This window comes from Spinacia oleracea, chromosome 5 (assembly GCF_020520425.1).
Source record: "Spinacia oleracea cultivar Varoflay chromosome 5, BTI_SOV_V1, whole genome shotgun sequence".
Lineage (NCBI taxonomy): Eukaryota > Viridiplantae > Streptophyta > Magnoliopsida > Caryophyllales > Amaranthaceae > Spinacia > Spinacia oleracea.
The window spans coordinates 3,741,337-3,761,181 of NC_079491.1; the positions used below are offsets into that span (position 1 = coordinate 3,741,337).

Sequence of the window (19,845 nt, forward strand, 5' to 3'; positions counted from 1 at the left end):
TGATTTTAATTTGAATTATACGTCATTTTATGGTTGAATTTAACTAAATATAAACTTATGTAAGAAAATTTGTTAATTTGTGCCCATATTTTGTATATATTTATTACCTAAATTAATTAAAATATAATGCGCGTTTTAAAATCTCTCAACCCGTTGGGTCGACCCGAACCCGAAAGTGACCGACCCGATTCAACACAAACCCGAACACAATTTTTTATAACCCGACCCGACCAACTCGTTTGACAGGTCTAGTGTAAACTGTAGTATGTGATTTTCGGCACCTTTTGTTTGCTGTGAACTAGTCAACATTGTTTCCTCAAAAAACAGACAAGGAAAATGTTTTAGCTAACAGTCTGAGTGAATGATATCTTTGAGAAGAGACAAATTAAACGTGAAGGGCATGGAAAACTAAATAGACAAGATTTATTTATTTATTTATTGGGTTAAAGGATTTTTTGAAATTATTTAATTGGGAGAAAATTAGAATTATGGCATCACTTAGCCGAAATCCGTAATATGGCATTTTCGGTATCACCGTCAATTTTCCGTTTTAGGTTTTTTTTTTTCTTAAGTCATATTGCGTATGATTTAGATTAAATCATGAATTAAAAAGAAGGCATACCTATATAATTAATCATGTTGATTTTGAAAACTGGAAACTACTTTTTGTGATTTTCATATTTTGGATTAGAATGTGCCGGAAAAATTGTCATCTTTCTTAAAATGATTTTTTTCTTTTTACTAGCACCGTTTTTCTAAATTATGAGAGAGTAATTCAGGAATTGCTCTGTGTGTAGATATTTTCGACAGGAAAAAAAAAACATAGGGAAAAAATTAGTAGCAATCCCTAAAAGCAGTAACCTGTTGCAAGATAAAGCCCTAAACAAAGCCTAGCAATTGTACACCAGATTCTCTTTCCCATAAAAATAAAGAGAATATATGTATGTAAGTTAACAAGTTCTAATAAAATGGGAAAAAAAATTACAAGAAAAGCTAATAATACTGATCAAATTCCTAACCTTAAAAGTTAAAACACCAAATAACCAACCTCAGTCACCTCTAGTGTGAGGCTGCACACATCCACAAAAGTGAGTCTTCTTCCGCCTGCGCGGAGTCCGTGAACCACCATACAGATAATCCCGTAACAGTACACGTGTATTCCTCTCGGTTACTCGGGTCCCACTTTTCCCTACTTTGTTACTATTATCAAGTTTCATCATCACAAACTGTAATTTCTGCACTTCAATCTGCAACCTTCCAATCTTCTCTGAAATCCTCCTTGCTTGTTCCAAACACCTCCTCCTCTTACTACCATTCCCACCACCACCTTCTGACGAATCCGCCGTAACCGACCCGTCAAAAGACGACGCTGTTGAAGAAGAAGACGACTTCTCGATGTTCTTCATTAACTTCGCGCTGTATTCAAACAACTTCAAGATTGTAGTCTCACTTTCCAGGAGTTGTTCCTTCACACCATCACATTCAACAACACCTTTACCTTTGTTGCTGGAATCAGTCATTTCCATCTTTGTTTTCAGATCTTGAACTGTTATTTGCAAGTTAGTTAGTTTCTGAACATCAGAAGCAAGCCTTTCTAAGGTCTTCCTCTTGTTACCATCATCTTCTTCCTCGGGATTATTGATAAACCTCTTTTTTGAGATTAATTGTTGATCATCAACTCTCAATTCCTTTTCCACCAACATTGATGATTCTGTTGAAGGTCTACCACTTCTGCTCTCTTTTACAGAGTCAAGATTGGAAATTACTCTGCATGGTTTTCCCACTGTAAGGTCAATGCTGCCTTGTTGGTCAATGGTTTCCCATAACTCGAGAATCTGATCATCTGACCCTGATATAACTCTTCTGTTTTTGCCATATGATGAACAATCTGATACCTGATCAAGCATTATGTCTTTCATCAGAAGCTCCTCCTCTGGAGGTGACACGTCAGCGCTTGTTTTCCGAGGCCTACTTAGTCTTCCACTTCCACGGCGTGAGATTTTTAGTGCCTCGATTTGTCGTAATGCCGAGTCTAGCTCGGAACGGACACCGGAGTTTTCCTCCTCTGCTTGCTGTTTTAGCTCTATAACTAGCTTTTCCACATCTTGGACTTTAGCCTGGATATCATGCAAGTTTACAAATGCAGCTGTTTGATCTTCACTCAAGTTTTGACTGTTTTCAACACCCTGTAAATACATAAAAATGTAAGTGGCAATTCAACAACATGACAGCTTTGTATATCTCTCAATTTTTATTTTTATTTTGACAATGGAAAATCTTAGAAAATAAAAAGATTGAAGTGTAGCAGCAGTTCTTCATTGATGCAATGTGCACTGAATATTGACATGTTATCATGGATTAAAAAAAAGTTTAAGAAAAGGTAGATGAAGACTTGAAATGGAGATTAGTGGTAGTCTGGTAGACAAACTTCCACTAACAAATATATTCCCTGTATAATCAAAACACATACTCATATGTGACATTGGATTCTCACAAATTAGAAGGTGCACCCGGTTGTATGTAGTTCTACATGCAACCGGGTTAAAAACAGATTTTTTTTTATGGCTTAAAAGCACATTTTACCTATTTAATAACACATTTTAACGATTTAAAGCACATTAACGATTTAAAAGCACATACTTATATATCTTCCGTTTCTTTTACTTACAACACTTTTTTTTTCATATGTAACAATATATGTGCTTTTAATTTTGTAAATATGTGTTTTTCAGTGGTTAAAAGTATAAAAAGAACCGGTTACATGTAGTTCTACATGCAACCGGGTGTACCTTCTACCAATTGATTCTTTCTGCAACGACCCTATTTCCATAACAATCCACACTCATGCATGAACCATCACAACATATTTTCCAATCTTTCAACTATTTGCAAGACAATGCAACCTTTGAAAACCTTAAACAAATAAAATTTGAAAAGTAGAATGCAGTACCTCTTTCTCTTCATTGTCAGTTGTATTAATCTTCTTGTGCCAATTAGCATGTTTCTCAAGAGATAACAAAGAATCCTTCAGAGACATAATGGTAGAGAGATCTGCAGCCAAACGAGCCTTTATTTCAGAATTTTCACCTTCCAAACTCCCAACTCTTTCTTTCAACTGAACAACATCCACACATTTGGAATTACATTCTTCTTCGAGGATCTCATACGCTTTCAAAAGCTCTGAAAACTTTTCCTTAATCAATGCTTCACGGAAACTCGAGCTTTGCAGCTCGGTGAAAAATGTTCCTGCCACAGTCTCCCATAACTTGACCTCGTCTTTTCCCTTCTGCAACTCTGAGGTCAGAATTCGTATTCTAGCCTCACTTTCTTCGTGTTTTTTCTGCATTTTGGAAATCTGTGAATCTAGATTCTCGATAAGTTCATGAAGCTCTTCACATTCTTTAAGTTGCTCATCATTTACAGTTCTCACTTCTTTCAGTTCATTCTCTGACTTCTTCAACGAAAGCTCAAAATTCATGTTTTTACACCGCGCATCTTCCAAACTCCTCTCTACAATTTGCACTTTCTCCTCAAGGGTAATGTTGTCATTGCAAAGCTTTTCTATATTCGAACTCAACTCTTGAACTTTCTTTGATTTCTCAGATATGACTTTCTTGAAAATAAATGACAGATTTTCCAGAACAACTACCTCCCCAACCATACAAGAGCACTCATCTTCTAGGTTGTGTTTCTCCTCCTCCAAATTCTCATACGCCTTCATCAAAGTTCCCTTTTCCTCAATAACCTTACAATTCTCTTTCTGTAAATCCTCATAAGCAACCTGGAGATTAAACAGCATTTCTCGGAGTTCTTCCATTTCAGTGAGAAGAACAACTTCTTTCTCACCTCCTTCCCTAACTTTCAGAATCAACTCTTCATTACTTTCTAGAAGCTTCTGTAAATCTTTCTGGAGTACTGTAACTTCACCATTCCTGCTCTCAGCTTCCAGTCTGAGTGTGTGGATAACAGCATTCAATTCTGCTACATCTTGTTTAAGCTGCCAAATCATTGAAAGAAAAACAGATTTCTGGATAACGAGTTCTTGATTTTCATCCCATGATTTATACAGAGATGTTTTTATATGATCGAGTTTTTCAAGTATCAGGTTAACAACTCTTTGATCCTCCTCATTGCCGTAGTAGTCACCACCTACTGAACAACCTGCATCAGATTCAAGTGCATCTAACAAATGAAAAATCCCCATTCTCAACCCTTGAACTTGACCAGACAACACTTGAACTTCATCCTGTTTATCAAGACTCTCCTTTTCCAGTTCAGAAATAAGCTTCTCTGACAATTTGGATGCTTCCAGAAGTTTATCAGAGTATTTCAGCAATGAAGAATTGTTATCTTTCTGATCTTGTATACACTTTTTTAAGATGAAGATATCAAACTGAGCATTCACAGCTTTATCTAATTCTTCTTCAAATTTCTCCCTCATATGATCACCCGCCTCTTCAAGAACATGAACCTGGTTTTCCAAATCAGCCATTCGGGTCTTATTCAACTGATTCGAGTTACCGTGTTCTTGCTTTTCAGTATCTAAGCATATCTGAAGTTCTTGCACCATCTTGAGTGTGGATTCTCTCTCTTCCTCCATACCCGTGAATCTCTGCTCTAATTCTGCATGTGTTTTCCCGAGTTCTTCCAACTTACAGTGCATTGTTTCTAACTCAGACGTTAAAGCTAGTTTCTCCGTCATAAGGGCCATATTTTGGTCATCAAGCATCTTGCATGAATCTTCAAAGTGTTTAGATTTTACCTTCAACATTTCAAGTTCGGCATTGGCATCGAAAAGAGAGTTCTCCAAGAAAGTGTTGTGTTCAGAAAGTTTCTCTAGATTCTCAGTTGTAATCTGCAACTGAGATATCAGAAAACCTTTCTCAGCAACAAGTGTAGACTTCTCACCTAGAAGAAACTGGAAAGATTGCTCCAACTCCTTTACCCTCTTTCTCGCAACTTCTAACTCCACCTTCAAGCTCGACATTGAATTCTCCAGAAACTCGTTCTTTTCAACAAGTTTTTCCATTACCAGAAGCTTCTCGTTCACAGTAGCTAAGCTATCTTTGAGTTCTGAGTTCTCATCCTTCATCTCTTTCACAGATGAAGCAAAAGATTCTGAATCAGATTGGTGTTTCTGGGTCAGACTATTGAATTCCTCCTTCAAACATAAAATTTCTTGCTGAAGAGAATTCCTCTGATCAATCTTAACCTCGAGTTCTTGTTCCAGATTCCCTTTTCCCTCCTTCAACTCAAAGATCATTTCTTCCATGCTTCTTATTGATACAAATGAGGAATGGTTAAGCTCATTGAGGCTCTTGTTTTCATCTTTTACCTTCTGAACTTCATCTTCAAAACTCTGCTTCTGTTTTTCAAGATCCTTCAAAAGTTGAACATTCTTATGAAGGTCAACAGCAACAGACTTAAGCTCCTCCTGGACTTTTGCATGCGTATTCTGGAGTTTCTCGAAAGCAGATTCGGTCTCCATAAAACGCATCCGTTCTTCCTGCACACATGTCCAAAGTCTACCTAATTCCTTCTGCTTCTCACATAACTCCTGATCTTGAACATCCACTTTCTGTTCTAAAGATTTCACTACCAACTGCAAAGAATCATTTGACTTATCCAGCAAGAAGCACTGTTCTTCACTTCCCTTTAACTTAGCAACCCCATCTTCAACCTCAGCTTTGAGCCTTTCAGCTTCTTCCTGAATGAGAACAATTTCACGTTCTAAAGTCGCTATCTTTTCCAAACATTGCTCGTGTTTAAGAACAGCAACCTCCTTTTCTTCAGTTAATCTGGTTATTGTCTCCCTTAAATATTCAACTTCCTTTTCAGCTAAATCAGCTCTTTCACTAGTTCTACTGGCATAGTCCTCAGCTAACAATAACTTGTTCTCCAAGTTAGCTAACTTCTCCAAACACTCCATATACTTAACAAGAAGACCTTCTTTTTCTGCTTTCAATACCTCAGATTCTGTTTCTGCTTTCTCCAAGTTGGATACCCTACCTAAACATTGCTGATACTGAAGTAAACAAGCTTCCCTTTCAGCTTCAACTTTTTGCAGGGATTCCTTCAAACATTGAACTTGAGCTTCGGCTTTGCTTGCTCGTTCAATGAATCCTTGAGAATCCTCCTTTGCTTGAGAAACTTCAGACTCAAGTTTCGACAATCTTTCAACAGTCTGCTGATACTGATGAACACCAGCTTCTTTCTCATCTTCTAGTTTAACAAGGGCTTCTTTTAAAGCTTGAATGTCAACTTCAGATCTTCCTAATCTCTCAGATTCAGACAAATTAGCATTATTCTCAAAAATATGCTTCTCAATCTTTTTCACGATTTCTCTCTCCTCCGCTTCTTGAAAATTCAGGCCTTTTCTTGCTTTCCCTAACCCGTTCAGTTGCTTCGATCCCTTTCTTCCAGCTAGAGTATCAGCTTCACCTGTGAAATTCCCATTTGATGAAGATAGACCCATTGCACCCTTCTGTAATTCAACGGGATCAAGTGAAGCCCGTGCAGGAGCCTGTAATTCGGGTGTACGGGGGCCCGAATCATTATTAGTTCCATTCACAGGCCCGTCATCAGTCATAAGGAACGGGACTTGGTTAGGAAATGCTTCTGCCATTGTTGTATGTGCCTGGCGAATTACCCCCGTAGCATGATCATATCTTTCAGCTAAAGCACGGTACGCACGGTAAAACTCCTCAACTAATTTCATTAGCTCGGGACGTTTCTTATAATACATTTCAGCTCGCCTTGCAAAAGAGTCTTCATCTACTTCAATGAGCTTTATCATTGTTTTCACTTTGCTATCCATATCTACAGGAAAGAAATTGCGGGAGTTAAGTAACATAGGCCATAGCTAGGAAAAAGGAATTCAAAACAACTTTTTCCAGTTTAGTAAGGACAGAATTTGTGTGAAGATTAAGCATTGAGATGCTATTACTATAATTCCATATTCAGACTCAACATCAAATTCTGTTCAACACTTAAAATCCAGCATCTTTCCACACATGTAGCAACATTTATACCATAATGATTAATGAGTATTACATGTACACAGAACACAAATTCAGAATGGATATTTTTCCATGCAAGTAGCCAAGTAGGGCTGGCAAACCCTCACCCGACCCGATAACCGGACTCGAACCCGACCTGAAGTTACGGAGAGAAATCCGAACCCGACCTGAACCAAACCCAAATGACCTGAAATCAACCCGATTTGACCCATTTATCATACTTTTGTAGTAATATTAAGTTTCACAAGATTTCTTATATTTTTTGACACAACTCGAAATCGACCCGAAACCAAACCCGAACCTGACCCATTGAACCGAGTTTCCATCCCTACCTTCAAGGCTCATTCATTTTCATCTACCATCAAAATTTCAACAATTCACTACACACACAATACAAATATACACGCGCTTCTTCACAATACACGCCTAATGAATCAACAACATGACAAGAACTAATCTCAATTTCGTGCTAACAATCAACAGCATAACAAAGCCAGAGGAAAAGCATACTATACCTGTTAGATTTTCCTGGAGCCATTTCGAGTTCTTTGGGCTAATGTGGCTATCCCACCACCAAGAATACATGTCTTTACTTTTCGCCATTTCTCACACCAAAAAACTATCTCAATTTCACAATGCCAGCACTGAATTTCACTACACACAAAATGAGATTATGCACCTTTCAACTAAAAGTTACCTGCAAACCAAAATTAGTGATCTTAAGTTAATTACAACTTAATATAATCATCTCATCATGTTAACAAACACCAGAATTCCCCTTCCAAAGTACCTGATCAATCAATTACTCCACTCCAAAACCCCCCAAATTTCCCAAAAAAAGAATAGATTTTCCAAAATTTTGTAAAAAAGGGACAAATTCGGCAGAGATGGTCAGACCCATGAGTTATTTCATTAAAAAGAAATGATCTTGAATAATTCAATTTCATCAAAGCAAGTACTATTTCAACCAAAATCAACCAACCAACCAACTGTCAAATCCCATTAAAATTCCCAAATTTAATTTTGTGACAAAGTCCAAATCATGAAATTATCAGAGGAGGAAAAAAAACATGGATTTTCATTTTATGTACTCATTTAGTAGTCAAAATGATCCAAGAGAAAAACAAAAACTATAATCATACAAAAAAACAAAATCAATAAAAACATACCAGAAAATGATGTTTAAGAAGAAACCCAGTTGAATGCTTGAGTATGATCCCATGGTGGTTCACCCCATTGATTGCCGTTGGATGATGGATCTCTCAGTTTTCTCTCTCTAGAAAGTAAAAAAAAAAACTGTGTCTCACTTTTGTTTCTCTCTCCTCTGTTTTTCACTTTGCTTTTTATTCTTTGCTTTCTACTGTTTTTGGAGGCTGTCACGCTGAAAAAGAAATCAATTATTGCCAATTTTATTGGGAGTTTCCAACTATACTTCGTAGAATACAATATTTATACGTTATATTTAATTCAGTGGGTCCCACGTTGTGAATTTTTTATTTTAGCAAATAATGTAGAAAGGGTAATTTTGATTTTTTATTTTGATTTCTTCCTAATTTGGTAGAGAATCTGCTGAATTAGTTGATTAATTTGGGGCAAATCTTATGGGATTGTAATTGAGAAGAACGTTGGTAATTTAATTACTGATTTGAACTTTACTTTTTCTGCGAAAATTACTCCCTCTGTCTCTTTTTGTTCTTTACGTTTGTCATTTTACACGCGTTTTAACGACTAATTAATGTACATTGATATTCTCTATTTTTTTATTAAAACAAGTCAAATTACGTTTATTTATGATGTTTTCACTTTTATCAAAATTCTGATATTGGGAAAATGAGAAAAAATTAATATCTCAGTGAAAAAGTATGAGAGATTAAATGACCCGATGAATTTAATCGGTTAAAATAATAATTGGACACAAGTTTTGATAGAATACTATAGCATTTATGTGATAATATAAAAGGAAAGGTAAATACATTTTGGGACTCTAAAAAAAACGTAAAAATAAAAAGTACTTCGTATCGGTTATTGTATGGAGATGAAATGTCGAAATTAGCTTTGGATGGGAAATTTGAAAAGGTTGGTTCTTCATTATTATGGTGATCAACATAGATTATGAAAGATTGTGCATGTTTCATGGGTCATTAAGAATATTTAACTACTCTAGCCTACGCAAACTAAGGTTATTCTCCCCTCAAAAAAAAAAAAAAAAAGGTATTCTGATCTTCTCTTCAACGCAATAAGATACTTGTGGACTTGTGGTGTGATCGAGGAAGATTTGGGTCAATGGTTTCACAAGATGCGTACACATATGCAATAAAAAATACAGGGAATTTAATTTATACTATGTATTAAAATGCGTTTATATGAAAGTATATGTGACATGTGGCGTTCTGCTTATAAGTCGTTCGCTCTATGTAATTTTCATATACATAATAAAATAATAAACATGGATTGTTTCCATGTTTGATTTGAACCCTTGATCTTGACTTTAAACAATAAAGTCTTTACCATTAAGCTATTATATATTTCATGCATGTTATCATCTCAAAAAAAAAAAATAGTAAATGTTAAGCTTTTTATTGTAGTAACACGAGGCATCGACGAGCACAAAACTAGTTATACATTGAAAATGTGAGCAAATGAAAAGATAAATACTCCGTACAAAGTAGAATGGTTGGAAATCATTGAGTTGTAGACGTGTTATTTTACGATCTTACTTTTACTTTTTCAGCTTTCTACAACGAGATGAGCCCAGTAAATTAGTTAAAGAAAGAAGGGTAGTCACGTAAAATAGCACGTCTACAAATTACAATCACAATCTTTGGTGAACTTTTTTAAATTAAATTAATTAGTCCTAATTTAAAGCTTAGTAAGTCTTGTTCTGTTCAACTTATTTTAACTTATTTCACACAAAATAAGTTCAAATAAGTTCAAATAACTTCAGCTAAGTTCAGATAATATAAGTTCAACAAAAATAAGTTTTTTTCAGATATTTTCACACACAGTATTTTCACACACAAATAAGTTTATTTCAGATAAAATAAGTTCAGTTAAGGCTGCGTTCTATTCACCTGATTTACACTTATTTTTCCTAAACTTATCTTATCTGAACTTAACTGAACTTATCTGAACTTATTAAAAATTATCAAAACATATTTTATAAATTGTACTTGGCCAACCCTTTTTTTCCTGAACTTATCTGAACTTATTTTTCTTGAAATAATTGGAAATAAGGTGAACAGAACAAGGCTTAAGTTCATATAAGTTCAGTTAAGTTCTGATAAATTCAGAAAAATTTAGATAATATAAATCCAGTCAAAATGAATCCAATAGAACGGAGTCTTAATAAACGCAAGGCTTTAAATAAGGTGGGCTCATTGGACGACTGGACGGTGGAGATGGACGCCCATTCGTCACCAGGAAAGTGGAATATAAGGATTCCTCCCTTTACGAATTGGATCACGTTGCACCATAAATTAAAAACAAATTGGATCACGTTTCTATGAATGTATATACTTCGTAGTTTGCTCTAACACGTTGAAATACTCGGTACTTTAGAATTAGCACAAATTTCTTCCTTCAAAAAAAGAATTTGCACAAATTTCTAAATAATCCGTGTGGACTACTTATGTTTAGAATTAACGAATTTGCTTTATACTCCCTCCGTCTCTTTTTGTTCTTTACGTTTGGTATTTTTCACGCGTTTTAATGATTAATTAATTTGCATCGAGATTCCTCAATTTTTTTATTTAAACAAGATAAATTACGTTTATTTATAATGTTTTCATCAAAATTCTGATATTGAGAAATGAGAAAATTTTAATGTCCCAATGGAAAAGTGTGAAAGATTAAATGACCTAATGAATTTAATTGGTTAAAATAATAATTGGACACAAATTTTGATACAATAATAAATCATTTATGTGATAATATAAAAAGAAATAAAGAACATTTTGAAATACCCAAAAAGGAAAACGTAAAGAACAAAAAGAGACGGAGGGAGTAATAGATGCAGATTTTGACTTATTAGTACTCCGTAATGGTCAGGTTGAGCTATTGTAAAATTACAAAATATTTTTTTTGCGCGAATGAGTCAGAAGGACAATAAAAATTACAAATGGGTGCGGGGGATTTAAACCTGAGACCTATTGTACACAGGCCCTCGGTCTTAACCACTAGGCCAAAACATCATTGGTAAAATTACGAAATATATTATGGATGAAGGGACTTATTAGGAATGATTGTTGACTTGTATGATAATTTAATGTTGTACTAAATGAAGAGATTAAAACAGATATAAAGACTTAAGATGGTTCACTCTTAAATGAGCTACATCCTCCATGAAGGAGGATTTTGAGCCTGTATTACTCTTTAGTGGAGAAAGAATTATAAAGAGAAATTCTCAAAGGTGAAAAGGGGTTTTCTTGGTGTGCTTAAATCTAGAGTTTCAACTTCACTCACATTTCTATCTCATGGTCCGAAAATCTTCATTACATTGGTATTTACGGAGTATAGAATTAGGCATCAATATCAAAAGGGAAAGAAAAGGCACGTCGATTGATGTTTGCGGAGAGGAGAATTAGCCTGCGTCGAACAATTTGGGTGAACCTATAATAGGTTGTGTTAAACCATGGTCAGGTTTGGTCAAACCTCTAAAACCATAAAGTTATTGCCTCTCTTCTTCTCAATCGCGTTAGGTCGAACTTCCTGCATGTTTCGTCGAACCTCAAACATACTATTCGATTACAGATGTTGAGTACCACCCCTTGAAACTTTAAGGGGGCATTTGGTTGGGGGTTTTCAGGAAAGGGAAAGGGAATGATGGGGTTTCATTCCATTTGTTGTTGTTTGTAATTATTAATTATTAATTATTAATTATTAATTATTAATTATTAATTATTAATTATTAATTATTAATTATTAATTATTAATTATTAATTATTAATTATTAATTAATAATTAATTAATAATTAATAATTAATAATTAATAATTAATAATTAATAATTAATAATTAATAATTAATAATTAATAATTAATAATTAATAATTAATAATTAATAATTAATAATTAATAATTAATAATTAATAATTAATAATTAATAATTAATAATTAATAATTAATCATTAATAATTAATAATTAATAATTAATAATTAATAATTAATAATTAATAATTAATAATTAATAATTAATAATAATTAATAATTAATAACTAATAACTAATAACTAATAATTAATAACTAATAACTAATAACTAATAACTAATAATTAATAATTAATAATAATAATTAATAATTAATAATTAATAATTAATAATTAATAATTAATAACTAATAATTAATAATTAATAATTAATAATTAATAATTAATAACTAATAATTAATAATTAATAATTAATAATTAATAATTAATAATTTATAATTAATAATTAATAATTAATAATTAATAATTAATAATTAATAATTAATAATTAATAATTAATAATTAATAATTAATAATTAATAATTAATAATTAATAATTAATAATTAATAATTAATAAATAATTAATAACTAATAATTAATAATTAATAATTAATAATTAATAAATAATAATTAATAACTAATAATTAATAATTAATAATTAATAATTAATAATTAATAATTAATAATTAATAATTAATAAATAATTAATAACTAATAATTAATAATTAATAATTAATAATTAATAAATAATAATTAATAACTAATAATTAATAATTAATAATTAATAATTAATAATTAATAACTGGTAACTAATAACTAGTAATTAATAATTACTAATTAATACTTAATAATTAATACTTAATAATTAATAAATTAATACTTAATAATTAATAAATTAATACTTAATAATTAATAAATAATTAATTAATTAATAATTAATAATTAGTAATTAGTAATTAATATAAAAAATGAATAATAAATAATAAATAATTAGTAATTAATAATAAATAATGAATATTAAATAATAAATAATTAATAATTAATAATCAATAAATAATAATAAATAATTAGTAATAAATAATAAATAATAAATATTTATTATTTATTTATTTATTATTTATTATTTATTATCTTACTTAGGAGAGAGAGAGGGGAGAAGAATGGACAAACCAAACAACATTCTTAAACATAGGGTTTTCATTCCATTCTCCTTGATTCTCATTCTCATTCTCATTCCCTTTCCCCTTCTCCAACCAAACGGCCCCTAACCACTAACCTTTGACATTTACCTTTTAAACAAGTTTGTGAATACATGTTTTTTTTATCAACTCTATGTTAAAATAGTTTGGTTTTATTTTTTTTTATTTTTTTGATGTAATAAAATAGTTTTTTATTTTTTTGATGTAATAAAATAGTTTGATACTGGTGTGTAATTCAAATTGAGCAAAAATGATAAAAACGACAAGGGATTTTTTTATTTTTTATTTTTTTAAAAAAAAGAAAGAAAAAGGAATGACCTTGAACAATTAGGTTCTTGAATCTTGACTAAACATACCTTAACATTTAACGTATACTCCGTATTGAAAAGACCCACCAACATCACAATCCACAAGTCAAGTTTTGGTTGTACTCATACTGTATTTTGTTAGGAAGTCATTTTAATAGAGAATAAAAATATTAAAATGGAATGGTGGATTAGGATAATTCCATAATAGTAGTAGAGTAATAGAGAAGGTCGGCGCATTCGTAGGCAATTAGGCATTTCAAATGGCAACAACGGTTTACCAAAAGCCAAAAATAACAAGTTGAGTGACTCCTACGATTGTTTGTAGGGTATATGCATGTAGGCACTAGGCTCACTTTAGTTTGGAAGTTGGGAGTCTTGGACACATCACACATCTAAAATTTAATTGTTTTCCTAACTCTTGATTGATTATGTTAATGTCAACACTTTGGACGTTTTTATTTTATTTTATTTTCTACTGCGAGGAGTTCCCACCGTCTTCGGCGAGTGGACTAATTTTCCGCGGGAGTTTGTATGGGTACCTCGATGGGCAGCATCCCTCCCAGTTGAGATTTTTTCCATTCCCAAGTCTCGAACCCGAGACCTTGGTTAAAGAGCAAGAGACCCTTAACCACTCATGCCAACCTCAATTGGTGACGTTTTAATCTTATAATAGACATTTAGGTTTATAAATCTTTATCCGTAGATGAGCATAGGAAGTTCTACTTCTTGGTTTCGATGCTCGTGGATAAGCATATAGAGGATTTTTTTTATACATAGAGAAACTACAAACGTACGAAAATCGAAAAGAAAATATTCTGATTACAACATGCCGTAAATAGGCTTAATTGTTACTATATATAAATACAATAATTTTCAACCGGTCGTGTCAAAAACATGTTCGGTCATATTTTGACCCATTACCTTTCGTATTTTTCGGGTTCGGATAAAATATAATTATAGGTCATAAAATCTTATTCAAGACCTAGTATTTTCGGATCCGGTCGATTTTTAACAGGTCTAATCAGTGGCGTATCCAGAATTTTGAAACAGGGTAGACATTTTTAAAAGTAATAAAAGTTACAATTTTTGTTTTAAAAAATACAATGAAAATGACAATTTGCGGAGTACTAATTACTATGTTTATATAAAATTTACCAATTTCACCGTTACTTTATTAATTCGGATCTTTTACCAAACTAGCTACTTTTACAATTTTATTTACCAAAATGGCTACTTTTAAAATCTATTTACCAAACTAGCTACCACGTATAATTTATTTACCAAAATGACTATTTTCATTTTGTGGCAAAAATAATTAAACTGGTTTTGTTTGGTGCATTTTTTTTAGTATAGTTAACCGGCTTTTTGTGGGTGTAGTTATCTTTTATTTTTGTTTACTTTATACTCCGAATTAATTTTTCTTTTGAATTTGCCCATAAATAATATAAAATGTTGCTCTTGATGGTTTAATTTTGATACATACACGATACAGCATAGTAATACTTTAAGTTGATTTTTTTTTACCCATTTTAATATTTTATTTACTTTTACTTTTTGACAACATAAACTTCAATGGTCGGATTTTTTTTATTATGCATGCTTGTTATGACGCATTATCTTCTCAAGTTACACACTTGCTACATATTTCTTGCTCCGATCCAATGATAAGTTAATTATTTTAATTAATTTTTATTCAATTCATAGTTTCAACTTAATAATGAGAAATTACAGTAATTTAAAAAATAAAAAATGACAATTGAGTATAGTAAGATAGTGGTCCGACTTGTAGGGATAATAGACGCAAAATTTGCATTGTTAGACGCCTTTATTGCACGCGTTACTCTTCTCCTTCACGTCACTTTCACGCACACGATTTTAGAGTATGTTAAATTCTTGGTTGATTGAGTTTGCCAAGCAAATTCGTTTAACACAACAAATTCGCGTAGCTAAGAGATCGGATTAACAATATCCGCAACAACGGTTCAATTAATTTCTTTATATTTGTAATATTTACGAGCAAGTCCTTTAAAAACTTTGAAGTTGCTAAGAGGCTAAAAATATAAGTAAATTGTCAATCGGTTCATTATTAAAAAAAATCAAATCGGTTCACTGTGTAAAAAAATTAAACCGGTTCATTGGTTTTAAAAAAACTCAAACCGGTTTATTGATTTTTAATTGAAAGTAAAAAAATTAGCTACTTTTTTTTTGAAACTAATTGAAGAATAGCTACTTTGGGAGATACAATTTAAAACTAGCCGTTTTGGTAAATAAAATTTTAAAAGTAGCTAGTTTGGTAAAAGATCCTATAAATTCTAAGATTTTAAAGATTATACAAGGTAAATGTATACGGAGTACTCCGTGTTATATAAGCAAACTGGATGAGAATATCCGAAGTAGAAATTAAAAATCGAATGAGAATATGAGATTCAGCAAAGTAGTTGTACGCAATGGCGGACCCAGCTAAGGGCCAGGGGGGCACGTGCCACCACGGGAAAAAAAAAGAACTGGAATTTTAAATACTTGGCGAACTAAAAACATGTTTATATATTTAAACAAAGAAATATAAAGGCAAGATGATGGAATGGTCAATGAGAAAATTTAATTATGTTATTGTCCCAATTGGCCATGGGTTTGACTCCTAGATTGAACAAATTCGTGTTTTTTTTCTTTTTTAAAATACTCGGCATATTAAAATAATTTTTCAATTAAAAAACTGGGTAGACAGGTGCAACGTACATCGCCCCGTGGGTCTAATGAATGTAGAGGAAGTTGATACCAATTCTAGTTTTTCTTGCATGTACTTTGACTATTTTAGGATTGTTTTGTTCACCATGTTTCAAAAACTTATTGCATTACTTATTTTAAAATTATTAAAATTAAAATTAAAATTTTGAAAAATATACATCCATCAAGAATAACCTAATAAGACTTCCTTGATAATAGGATCAAAGTACAAATTTCAATCAAATCACTAATTCAGATCAAATCACTAATTCAGACTAGATTAAAAAAATTTGAAACTAGATATAGCAAACTTATCAAATTCAGAACCGAACACCTTAATTTCAAGCTAAAATAACGGACCTCACCAGTCACCACTTCTTCCACTTGTTGTATCGTCTGCAATTCATTAATCAAACAGTAAGGCGTGACACGTGATAAGCACCAGTGCGTTTATGATGGAATAATCAAAATGAATAATGTAATTAATTAATAGTATGATTTATTATTAGGTACGGAGTATGTGCCAATTGGTTGATGATAGGTGTCACCACGTAGACATTGATGGAATTAATTTGGTTAGGGAATAGGTACTTCAATACATAGTTATGACTAGACCTGGTTATTGGGCGGGGCGGGTCAGGGTCGGTGCGGGTCAAAAGAGGGTCGGGTATTGAAAGGGTTATTTTTAGCGGGTCGATAATGGGCGGGTCAAAAGCGGGTCGCGGGTCATTAGTGGGCGGGTCAATAAACGAGCAATGAAAAATGAAAAACAAAAGAGCCATGTGCAAGTACAAGTAAATACGAAGCTATACACGTAATTTTTTGTATAATTACGATTTTAATTTTCAAAATAATTGTAGTATAAGTTTGACCCTATAATGACCCTGTCCAATAAAGGCCCTGTCCAATAAGAGCCCTGCCCAATAAAAGCCCTATTAACTTGACTCTAACCCTATATCCATTGGATTACCCTGTCCAATAACCAGGTCTAGTTATGACCTCTACTTTAATTAGATGACGTTATTGCCGGCCTACTTACTCCGTACTTATTTAAGAGATATACTTGGACGGACACGAGTATTAAGAAAAATAATTGAATGAAATAAAATAATAAAGCAAGTGGGATTGAGTAGATATTTTAATAAGTAAACAAGTGGGGACCATGTTATTTTCGGAATAGGATTTGGAGTGGGTTTCTCAAATTATCCATTAAATAAATACGGAGGGAGTACAACTGTACAAGTGATAATGTGATATAACTATGGAAATCAAAGTATATGATCTCCGGTCTCCACGACATTATGTTCCACCTCCATCTAGTAAAATGAAAGGGATAGATCAATTATTTTTAGTGCAAATTAGCAACGAGTTAATACAGAGTACAAGTTGCGAATGAAGATTTAAACTTACGACTTATCAAACAACATTGGTACTCCGTATTACTTCCTCCCTTTAGAAATAATGGTACCACTTTGACTTTAACGTTTCCAACGTACAACTGTAACTAACACCTTTAATTATCTATACTCCGTACTATTTTTTTTTTTGATAATTTGTAAAGTATATATTGAGACTAATTCAACCATTTTTTTTTTTTTTTAATATGATAGACATCTTTTTGCACTATAATATATGTATGATAGACATGGTGCAAATATTTATAAACAGAAGAAGTATTACTTTTAAGTTTACCATCAAGTTATTTTGCACAATTAATTCCTATCCTACCCCTAAAAGAAGAAGAAAAAATTCCTTGTATATCCTATCTTCCGCGAAGTAGGTAATTTTTCTGTATTATATTAATATTAATTTTGCAAAGGTAGCATATAAAAAATCATAGCTCATTTGTATAACACTCTAGTGTTGAAAGTGGAGACCAGGGGTTTGAATATTATGCAAACCAATTATCTCTTTTTTTTTAAATGAAAATGGATTGATAACATTGAATTATGGATTGAGGGAGAGCGTCAAGTGACATGTGGACGTTTGTAGAAACGACTATTAATATAGTACAGTATAGATATGTACTAGTTTTTTTTTTTTTTTTTTTTAAATGATTGTACTGTTATATTGAAAATAATTAGGTGTATCCAGGTGCACCGTGCACCCAAGGGTAATTTTGTCCCCCTTAGTTATCCCTACCACATTTTCTCACATGTAAAGAGAAAATATAAGAGGGTGCACCATACACCCAGATAAATGTAATATGCTCTACTGTTATATGACATGTTAAGTGGACAAAAAATGTCCTTAATAATATGTCCAAGGTCATTAACGCCTATAGAGAGGGAACACTTACCTTTAAATTAACTCCATATTATATACTTCAATGACCACATATTTGACTATTTTGTCCTAACGAAAGTAACAATTGGTAGATACGACTATACGAGTACATTTTAGCTTTAACGTACCTTAGTTTCTTTAGGAAGTTTCTCCCTCGATAGCTTTTTAGGAGTGTACGGTGCTTCCAATTATCAAAACTTAAGACAAATTAACCCATATCATTATCAATACCCTACGACATGAAGTAATGGGCCCAACTGGGCCAACTCTATAGTTAGACAAAGGACCAACCCGTGGAAAGATATATCTTAGTGGGCCCCCATTTAAGTAACGTCTTTGTTAATTGATGATGAAAATGAAATGCGAATTTTAATCTTTGTTTTCATGTGGGAATTAAAGTGGATATGGAAGAAGAAATAATAGAGAAGAGAGAAACTCACACAAAAAGGTTAAAAGCTAATTGTCCATTATTTGTCCTGTAAAAATTTGCCATTATGTTGCCTTGTTAAAGTCATAAAAACTGAAATTCAGGCCCACCTTCAACAACTAATAAAAGCCCGTAGGCCCATGTGCTTCCTTTTAGCATGGTGAAATTTGTTACTGTTGTTTTACCACCCAAAAAGGATAGTGTTTCATTCTTGCAATCAATGCCTAAACATTAGAAGAAAGATTAATAAACATCACGGTTTAAGTACCTTTATTAAGTAATTGATCTTTTGATTAGTCTTGACTAAAACAAAATTACCTATATACCTTCATAAAAAAACAAAAAACAAAATGACCTATATCACATATGACTCAAAATGATCATTTTTTTAAACCGTGGTTGATATTTTAGTAGACACATTTTGTTCCAAATATGCCCACTAAATTCACTGCAAGATACGACACACAACAGTATGGACAATCACATCACGATATGAGAGCGTTATCCTTAGTTGCAAATAACTTTTTTACATGCCAATGGACTTATATTTACTTTCTCGGTTTCACAAATATTGCAATGTTTTACCGATGAGGTTTGACCTTGTGGTTAAGACTAAGAGTTTTCGTACGATATGTCTCAGGTTAAGCAATTTGTGACTCATTTGCACCATAAAGAAATACAAAAACAAACATTGCAATGTTTAAACTTTTACACTATTCTTACACTCTACTTTGACTATACGTTGCAATTTATACATAAATAAAATTATAACCATGTAGCATCTTGTTGGATTCCTCTCGATTTAAAATGTCAAGATAATGCCATATTCGTGGAACATGTACATCAGTGATTAGTGGCAAACAATACCGAACAGTGAAAATCAACAATCGCTTTCTCTCTCTCTCCTTTTCTATGGTTTA

General features: G+C 32.2%; 1 protein-coding gene across 1 annotated transcript; it reads right to left on the minus strand.

Moving 5' to 3' along the window:
- Window positions 1–823: 823 nt before the first annotated feature.
- Window positions 824–8,396, minus strand: LOC110783336 (protein NETWORKED 1D). The gene is made up of 4 exons (XM_021987668.2): window positions 8,189–8,396; window positions 7,535–7,716; window positions 2,951–6,819; window positions 824–2,186 (listed from the first exon to the last, which is right to left on the minus strand). Exons 2-4 carry the CDS (start codon window positions 7,620–7,622, stop codon window positions 1,050–1,052), a joined length of 5,094 nt encoding a protein of 1,697 aa, XP_021843360.2. The 5' UTR covers window positions 7,623–7,716; window positions 8,189–8,396; the 3' UTR covers window positions 824–1,049.
- Between the last annotated feature and the right edge of the window lie 11,449 nt (window positions 8,397–19,845).

What these genes read in the sequence shown, in the direction of transcription:
- LOC110783336 (XM_021987668.2), bottom strand. Translation starts at nt 7,622, where the DNA reads ATGGCGAAAAGTAAAGACATGTATTCTTGGTGGTGGGATAGCCACATT. An exon ending in GCTCCAGGAAAATCTAACAG is followed by an intron (nt 6,820 to 7,534) that starts GTATAGTATGCT and finishes TCTTTCCTGTAG; the next exon opens with ATATGGATAGCAAAGTGAAA. An exon ending in CTGACAATGAAGAGAAAGAG is followed by an intron (nt 2,187 to 2,950) that starts GTACTGCATTCT and finishes ATGTATTTACAG; the next exon opens with GGTGTTGAAAACAGTCAAAA.